This window comes from Austrofundulus limnaeus, unplaced genomic scaffold (genome assembly GCF_001266775.1).
Source record: "Austrofundulus limnaeus strain Quisiro unplaced genomic scaffold, Austrofundulus_limnaeus-1.0 Scaffold92, whole genome shotgun sequence".
Taxonomy (NCBI): domain Eukaryota; kingdom Metazoa; phylum Chordata; class Actinopteri; order Cyprinodontiformes; family Rivulidae; genus Austrofundulus; species Austrofundulus limnaeus.
The window spans coordinates 1,501,275-1,511,174 of NW_013952494.1; the positions used below are offsets into that span (position 1 = coordinate 1,501,275).

The window sequence follows — 9,900 nt, forward strand, 5'->3', positions numbered from 1 at the left end:
GGAGCAGAGCTTTCAGCCGCTCTGGAACTACTACCCCATGGATTACGCAATACCACCTCTCTCTCCCTGATTAAGACTGGCCTAAAGACACATCTTTTCAGATTAGCCTACCACTGTTAACTCCGATTTACTGGTCATTTTATCTCAAACTATATCTGTTCTGTACTCCTCATTTCTGTTTCTCCCACACTACCCTTTCATTCAATGTATCTACTTTTGTTTCTTACTATTGTAGTGTCCTTGGGTGTCCTGAAAGGCACTTTATAAATAAAATGTATTATTATTATAAAACTAATCATCTTGACAAACATTTTAATTTCAGTCACAAGTTGAAGCATTTTCTCAAATACGATTTTTATTTTTTGTATCCATGGTAAAATCACTATATTATCATTAATACAGAGTTTATTTGTATTGAAATATGCTATACAAGTGTAATCAGATCACACCTGCCAAGGTGTTCAGTACAAAAGGCCATCTGAATGACAGCCTTATGGAGTTTGAGGAAATAAAAACATCCAGCTGGTAGATGCTTGTGGGAAAAAAAAATACAAAAAGACAATTATTACTGAGCATGTTACAATAAAAATTAAAAAGCACAAGTTATTAGTAAAATAAGAATGTAATAAAAAAATGTGTTAATGTGACGAAAGGATCCTGATCTGTAGCTCAATCAGGCTGAAAAAAAAAAAAGCTGTTTCTGCCTCCCAGCAGGACAGTAAGTCAAGCCTGAAGGTTCACAGTAGCACCAGTTGGCATGTTGGTGTTTTTCTTTGTGGGTGCAGGTTTAAGTTTTATACAGGTGGTAAAAATAAAAAAATAAAAAAAAGAGATTTCTTAAGTGACTCAATGTTTGCAATAGGCCAAAGGATAACCACTGTTCATAGTATTAAGTGGCACCAGTAGTGACTAGTGCTTTATTTAGCCTCTTTCAGCATTAAAACAGCAAATCAACATGCAACAATGGATTTGGAAAGATCATGCAGAGGAAAGTTAAATTTAAAACAAAAGTTAAAACTGTCCCTGATGAAGGCCTTTAATGCTGAGCGAGTCACTTAAACAAAATGTCCCAAAACAAACTGAGTCACAAACCAATTCATTTCATTCTAATCCACTGGAGAAAAAAAAATATTCAAAAATACATTAATGTAATATTTTAACAACTTCCTGAACTGAAAAATGATTCAACACCAGCAGTGATGGAAACATTTCCAGCTCTCCCTGATTGGCATTAGTGGTTTAAGTTGTAATCAGATTACGGACAGCAGCTCTTAAAGTAGTTCTGTTTTATCATTTTAAAAAAAAATACAGTTACCCAGATCTGATCAAACTACATATGGTAGATCTGTCAATATTACTACACACATTATTTCACTTGATGTATTAAGATCCAAACGCATAAACATTACAGTCAAAACTGGGCTTCATTGGAGTCACTACATCCAGGTGAATAACCCCAAAAAGGTCCAAACTTATTGTGTTCATCAACAACAGTTTGATAACCATTTCAAAGCGACAATACGTCACATCAGACTAAGAAGTTACAAGAGTTTAAGTGATAGAAGGGGGAAATATATAGTTTAACAAAGTTTAAATCAGCTGTTTACAGAGCATCTTCTTCCTGTAAAAGGTTAATGTCAAACAGCATCGTTTAAAAACTAAAGAAAGGTGCAGACCAAACACAACTAACAAATCTGAAGGTGTTTCTAGCTGCTTAAGTAACAGTACATTGCTTTATTTGCACGTGTGTCTGTAATATATCTAACGTTTGGCAAAACTGGCACAACTGGGTAATATTTCAGTTTAAGCTCTTCGGTGACAAATGATATGTGCAAATATTAAAGTAGTTTATAAAAATATAAACAGTACTCCAAAGTAAAGAAAACCAAATATCAAGAAGAACTCAAGAGTCCAGTAGAGTTTGGTTAGTTTAGAGTAAGTGGTTCATGAAAAGGCCATTTTCCAAGACTGGAGGGTCTACATTAAGAACTGTGGACCACGTCCTTCTCAAAAGGCAGAAAGAAAAAGTATGAAAAGTGTTCATGACATTGTTCTTATTGCATGAACACATTTTATGTTGTTAGTGGACTCTGAGTCATACAATGTGCAAGGTTAAAGATGGTTTAAAACAAAACAAAACAAAACAAAAAAGGAAGCAAAAAAGAAAATGATTAAAACTTCAAGGTCTGTAGGTGTGGAAAGAATGGCATGAGTGGTCCTGGGCAAACCGGAGGCCCAGGGAGAAAGGACCTTGATTATGAGAAGTCAGCCACCGCATAATCAGTTTTATGAAAATGGACACCATTTCTTGTTTTCTCTTTTTTTTTTCTATTTTATTTCGAGCACATCTATAAGTTGACCAGCTCATGTGCAACAAACTGTTTGAGCCTCTCCAGGTATTGTCCGTAGAGCTCCACATCATTGTGTCCAGCCCCCTCCACCCAGAGGGGCTCCACGGGGCGCTGACAGCGTTCGTATAGAGCCAGGCCATGGGAGAAGTCAATGACCTCGTCCTCCGTACCGTGGATCACAAGGACCGGTGAAGTTACCTTGGAAATCTTGTCAATGCTTTGAGATTTAAAAAATGAAAAAGAGAGAACAAAAAGGACATTAAAACAGTAAATTAAAATGTGACAGATTTAATTTTAAGAGTAAGCAAGAAAAGGACAAGTAGCAATACTTCACCACTAGATGGTGCTGCTGACAATCTTATCAGTAAAGAAAAGCACTTCCAGACTAAAACATGTTCTCATGTGTGTCTCTTTTCCCCTGATGGACAGTGTGTGTGCTGCAGTTTTGAGTGTCTTGAACCCTAAACAGAAGGTGGCGTGTTTTTAGGTGGATGTCACATGCATCCCACACATGCCATATGTTCACTCACTTTGGAAAGGCATCAAAGCAGTAGGTCTTCTTGGTGTCAGGGAAAGCCACTCTCATGCCAGAGGTGAGCGGGGAGTGCAGGATGACTGCAGCACTCTCATAGCGAGAAGCTAGGTCCACAGAGGGCACTGTGCCAATGCTCTGACCATACACAATCACGTTCTCTGGACGGATGCCGTATCTAGGAGAGAGGACAGACAAAAAAAAAGAAAAAGAAAGAAAACACTGAGCTTATTTCCATCAGTAAGATTGTATTTATGGTACAAGGTAACAAGCTCTGACACTGGCAAGGCTCCAGTAAGGCCATTAGTCAGTTATTAAAAACTGATTGACAAGAAGAATATAAAACAAACAGTTTATCTCAACTCACAGACTAGAATACACCAGACTAGTTATTTGTTCAAAATTTATTTTTACTCATTAATAAGTAAATTCATATTTATAAGCTTTTGATCCTGCAACCCGGAAAGGAAAAATCAGGTAAATAAAATGGATGCGTTAGGATGAGGAGAAACATCAAGAAGAGCTGTTTAAACATTTAAACAAGTCAAAGCCAGGCTGATTTTAGAGAGGGCTCATCATTGTGGTCTCATGATGGAGCGAGGAGAAAAATGAGGAAAAACAGGGCGAAGCAGACAACACAGGCTTCAGGGCGAGGGATAAAAGAAAGAGGCAAAAAGGAAAAGAAGACATTCCTCAGCTGATTATAGCCAACGTGGCTCACTGTAGCAAGCAGTCAGCTGACGACCTGAAACCTACTTGGAGAACACTGCAACACTGTCTCTACTGCCGCATGGCTGAGCTGTGCAAAACAAACGGTTAAAAACAGCTTGACAAAATGCCTGCTCCCCTCTGTTATTAAAGACGCAAACTCCAACATTACAGGCTTAACATTACAGGCTATAAAACCTATAATACACAGTGATAAATACATGAACACTTGAGTCTGGCAACACTTGAAACTGGTGTGATAGATTACCATACGCATGTTTTAAAAAAGGGAACAACCTATTTTAATGTAGGTTTGCTGCTACAAAAAGAAAAACACTTTAAGCGGAGCAACAAAAACTTGAAACAAAACATGAAAATGTACACTTGTTTTTCTGACTTATAGACGCATCTCAGCAGGAATAAAGAAAACTGTTTTACTGTCCGTATGTCGTATAAACAGTGTTGAAAAAACTGGCACAGCACAGGAAAGAGGGACTGCAGACTGATGAACACTGAGGGGTAGCTGAGGTCTCAGGTATTCATCATGAGACACTGCTACTTATTTTACTGCTTATGGATTTTAAAAAGAAACTGTAATAAGTTGTTGCAGCACTTTGTGGCTTTTAAGCTTCAAATGATTTTAGTGCATTTCCAACATTCGCAAGCTTTATCAACTTTGATACAGTTTAGTTTATGTCTGCTCAAAAGATGGCAGCCACTTCGGAAATTTTAAACTTTAGTCCCTCAAAACAGTCTCTAGAGTACAAAAGACTGGGCAAGAATTCAAGTTCTAGATACAAAAACCATACAAGAAAGATTTAAATCCATAGGAGTCGAACTTCGTAAAGGAGCCTCTTGCCAATAGGTGTGGACCTGGTAACCTCAACAGGAAAAAGATCTGTGTTTTGTTGCCAGTGCAGCTCTTTATTTATCATTATGAGCCGTTTTATCTGTGCAGTCTTCAGGTTTATCTGTTTGAATGAACACAGTCAACATTCATCCCATATCACACTCCTTAATTCAAGCCAAGCCAATCCAAAGACAAAGTCCCCATGGGTGTCCCAACAATGCAAAGTTTGCTCAGTATCAATAGAGTGTAAAATGAAACCATAAGTCAGAGTGGAAAGAGAGCCATAAAGAAAGCAGGGATGTTCCAGGCAGTTTACAGCTAATGTCATTATCAGGAGCAGAGAATCAGGGGCATTTCACTGGACGACAACACACAGACAGAATGAATATTACAAGGACTGAACTTGTGACTTGAAGCGCCCTGCTATCTTGTATTATTGGCCACACGAGGAGGACAGTTGCCGAGCAGAGTTGCAGATGTTCTTGTGTTTAGTCTATAATTTACTCCACTGTGTTGGAGCTTCAATAGATCTCTGCAGGCCATAGTCACTCATCCTCCCTGGTTACAGTCCTCCCCCAAACCTTCACCAGTTCTCCTGACACGGATTTTTCCTGCATCACATTCTCCCTGATTCCTCTGTTCACCCTCCTGACTGCCCACCTCCTAATTCCTTATGACCAACAGGCATTTTCAGAGACCTGAACATTTGTGCAGCCATTTTTTAACAGATCAAAACACCATCTGTACAACAGCAGGGGGAGCCTTCAGTGAAATGCTCGACGAAGCGTAAAGCTCAGAACCTTTTCATGTCTGTCCTAAAACTGTAATCTTCCCTTCGAGAGGTTTGTTCTCGTCGACGAGCAGTGTCTACGCTCTGAGTGGCTGCTTCCGCTTCAATGCAGAAATAAAGATGCAAGAAATTGTCAAGCAAGCATTGTTACCAAGCACCAAACTGTATTTCCTGTTCCTCACCTGGTCAGGTGAGTGATACTCCACCCAAATGAGTGTTTGAGCTTCGTCTACCAGCTCAGCTGTGACCAATTTTATATGCAAGACAAACAGAGGCGGCACGATGTCGAGCAGCATATTCAAGTTTGACTGTTTCTCCTCACCGTTCAGCGTCTGAGAAGATGGATTGCATTTTGACGGGGGGGGGGGNCAATAAAGGGTGACTGACCAGGAAGTGAATTCCCCTGTTTGTTTTATTGGTCACAATGTGGGAAGGTCCCAGTCTGAAAGCTCACTGCAACTCAGCTGCTACACAACTGCTCAATACTGGTGGGACTGACTGCTGGCCCGCCCCCACCTCAGAGAGAAAAGAAAACGATACAGTGGCATTTATATTGGAAACACACACACACACACACACACACACACACACACACACACACACACACACACACACACACACACACACACACACACACACACACACACGACAGATGGTTTTGAAGCTAGACAACTAAAGAACTGTCTCTTGAACAGGAAGAATAGTTTCCCAGTAGGTCACCAGACTAAAACAGAGCTGTGTTGTGTCTAGTTATCCCCATTTCAAAAGAAGAAAAAAATAATTTGAATTTAAATGATTATAAATCAGCTGTTTTTGCAGATGGTGATCTCATTTTTAGTATGGTAGAGTTTTCTCATTAATCATTTAATCATGCAAGATTTGTTTTTAAAACTTAACCACTCATTATTGTCAAAATTGTATTAGCAAAAATCGCTCATGAACCCTTCGACAGGTTTTAATGAAACTTTTAGAAAGTAATCCTTGCATGTCCATCTACAACCGATTAATTTTTGTAGTTAGCCCTATTTAAAATTGTTACCACAGCCGACCGAGATTAGGAGACACAAAAATGTTTATAATGTCCATTAACAGATACTGAGCTTAAACTAGGTGTAGTAGTACCTGAGCGTAATTCAGTCGTGACTGATGCAGCTGGTGAGACCTTGCAAAATTGTAGGAGCTTGTGCACAATGTTTGACCAAAATGACTATAGCTCCATCCTTCTTCATTATGTTATATATGATAAAAAATAAAAATGTAAAAACAAAAAAAAAACACTGTTGTAAAATATTTTTCTTCTTGTCAAGTGTTACAATAAAGTCTATACAGTACATTCCTGTATCATGTGTAATATCCTTTGTGTGATTAAAAGGAGAGCCTGCAAGTGTGGAAACCTGCTGACTCACACAATGAGTGTCTCATCACACACACACTCCCTGCTCAGGTGAAGGGAGTGTCTCATTTATGGCTGATAAATTACATGAGGAGGAGGAGAGAGAGGGGTGTATGTGTGTTTGTTCACAGCATTGCAGTGATGATTTAAATGTTCAGCAACGTGACAGCAGGTTGTTTCTGTCACGAGCGCTGAACAAAGTGAAAGCAGCCTGCACCAATGTGTCACTGCTCGCACAATAAAGACGGCTGCGTGACCGAAAAAGAAAAAAAGCGGGGAGAAAAAAAAGCAGAAGTTCAAATTTGTCTAGTGCTTAAGACAAATAAAGCACTACAACTAAACTGAGCAGAGTGTGAAAGACATGAGAGCTCGTCTGTAGCTTCTGATCCAAGATGAGAGCGACTCACGAGAGATGCAGGCAGCCGACTAATGTGAGGCCACGCAGAGAGAGCTTTGATGTTATAGCCATGATCCAGCTGATTCTTGTTCAGTGGGGTCAAACGGCTGGGTTGTACCCGCTTTCCATCCTGTAGTGAATTAGAAATCTGGCACAAACCTCAAATAGCGAGGTACAAACAGCCGAGTCAGAAAGGTGAACTACATTATGGACAGGGCTCATTTACATGAAGCATTGAAGATAACGTAAAGGCAGAAGCACAACAGATCTAAATTGTTCACTTCTGTAGAGAACTGGTAAATTACTGACTTACAGTTACTCGTGTAAATACAAGTAACCTGCAGCAGCACAGGCTTTTTCCAGTTAGGAAAAAGTAAAACAAAATCCTACTAATAGAAAGGCTATAAAAACGTTCAGGTTGTTTCAGATTACAAAACTTGCTCTTCAGGTGCTCCTGCACAAAGTGGCTATTAGCCTGGGCATGAGTAATCGTTTCTGCTTCTCCAAACACAGAGCACACTACACTCTGGCTACTACGACTTAACACGGATTACTCCTGTCAAAAAGAGACTTAACTCAATTTACAAGATACGAGTGAGGCAACAGATCCATCATGGACAGAAAGAACAATACAGAGTTAGCATTGAAGCCAAAAGCGATGGGTGTCAGTGACGGAGATATCCCAGCCACAAATTTTACCTAAAAACAGATATGCTTTATATCTGCCACGAATACTGAGCATCAGCATCATATGACTTGTTCTTTAATGCTTGTGTTTGGTACTGAAAGGAAAATGCATGTGTCTGCTGAATTTATACTGCTCATCTTTAAGCCAGAGGGAACTCCGTTTGTTGCAAATACTAATCATGAGACTACAAACTATGTTTAGACTTTTTCTTGACCATCAATGACTTTTTTTTGTTCTCTAATCTTAAAGATGATTTTCTTGGAAAACCAATGGTTATTGTATGCAAAGCTTCAAGTACGGAACTTAAAATGTTAGCTTAGAGGTAATTCAGCTGACATCACCTACAATTTGTTACTTCTCTTCTGGCACAAACTACATACCGCACGCAAACCATTTCATTATTGCAAACAAGACTGGCAGTGGTAAAATAATAGAGAGGCTGTTTATTGTACTGTACATCTCCAAATACTCTAAAGACAAAACCCAGGCTTTGGAGCTTAAAGTGGTTAGTAAAATACAAAACCCACATTTTTAATAAGTCTTAAAACACAGATGCTTTTTCACATTGCTTTTATTTTTGGTGTTTTGTGTGGCAAAGGGCCATTGTTTGGGAATAATTCATTACAGATTCAAGGCTAATTTCTGAATTGTTACAACTGTATACATAGGAGGAATAGATGTCTCAACAAGTACATGGATAATAAATGACAGCATACACGTTCATTTCTTAAAGTAGCAGCACATGACACGAAGGCTTTGATAAATAAAAACAAATAAAGAAGGGTGTCGACACCAAAGCAGCAGAATGTGAGCACAAAGCGTGACCACCAGAAAAGCAGGTTCTTCTTCACAATGCCAGACAGGTTTTGATGACGTTTCCTGTTGAACCCGCCTGCTTCCTCATGCAACGCTCTTTATTAGCTGTTGAGCGTTTTCATTCTGGGGAAGAGAAAACTCGCCGCAAACATATGTAGCCAATAAAGTTTTTGACGTCGGTGGCTCGTCCAGTTTTCGTCGGCTTGTTCAATTCGTTGTGACGCCGACGCTTTCAAATAACTCCAGAGAAAACATACACCTATGTTTGCACTGACTCAGTCATCCATTCTCTGAATCTGGCCTCACATCACTAAGAAAAAAAAAAAGACTATTGGATTAAATTTCTCATTTCCATAAACAAAAGCATTTTTTAAGAACAGCCCTTAATTTAGTCCAGCCTAACACAAGCCCTGTGCTTGATCTTTATTTGACCTTTTAGACTCTTCCTTTTTACCTAACCTTCCTTCATAATTTAAATCTGACCTCAGAATGACTCTGGATTAGTTTTGGTTCACCAAAGGACACCAGACCCCGAAAAGGTCAGTGTTCATCTCAGAAGAAGCTTTAAAACTCAGAGTCATATATAAGGCTCCTCCTTTAGAGCCGGTTGTGTGTGAATGTTTGCCTGATCGTTTCCAAGAAACAAGTAGTGTTCTTTTTCTGCCTCTTTATACTGAAAATATTTTCAATTTTCATCTGTCCGCTGATGTCAGTAAAAATAAAAGATATACCAAAAATCTTAATAAATCAGCCAAAACATGTTTGTTTTTAAATCTGGTCTGAAAAACGAGTTAAACTGTTCAACAACTATCAGATTTGATACCAATTAACTATTTATCATCTAAAAATATTGGTCATTCAACAAATTGAGTTTGCTCTTCATGTGCAATATTTGTGAGACTCCCCTCATTAACAATCCCCAAAGACATGAAGCATTATGTCTACGGGGTCACCAAACACAAAAGAAGGAGATGACGATGGGGTAAAGACAAAAAGCAGACATCCTACATTAGGCTGGAAGGAAGTGAGCAACATGAGGTCAAACATACTGATAAATACAGCTTACGTGTTTATCTGAGGGAAGAGAGTGAAGCGAAGCAAACTATTCAAATTTATTGTAAAATGTGACGCTCATTTTCAGGCTTAAGGATGAGTAGGAATTTACAAAACCAGTTTTTGTAGTACTTGTGTGTGACGTAATTTCTGTCTTTTTCACTCAGTGTTTTCTTGTTTAAATGGATAACTTTCACAAACATGTACACCTAAAAAAATACAATTGTTGAAAAGTTAATTAGTTTAAAAAAAGGATTAAATAAATAGAACTGCCTTTGCATGCGTGGGTTCTCTCCGGGTACTCCGGCTTCCTCCCACAGAC

The 9,900-nt window shown here is 38.9% G+C and overlaps 1 protein-coding gene across 1 annotated transcript in view; it reads right to left on the reverse strand.

Annotated features, from left to right (window-relative positions):
* Positions 1-329: 329 nt before the first annotated feature.
* Positions 330-9,900, reverse strand: part of abhd17b (abhydrolase domain containing 17B, depalmitoylase) — a 15,029-nt gene continuing 5,458 nt past the window's right edge. The window contains exons 3-4 of the mRNA XM_014012559.1: positions 2,882-3,061; positions 330-2,568 (exon numbers count right to left, since the gene is read on the reverse strand). Of these exons, the coding sequence (XP_013868013.1) occupies positions 2,349-2,568; positions 2,882-3,061 (400 nt within the window). The 3' untranslated portion in view covers positions 330-2,348. The remainder of the gene's footprint in view (positions 2,569-2,881; positions 3,062-9,900) is intronic.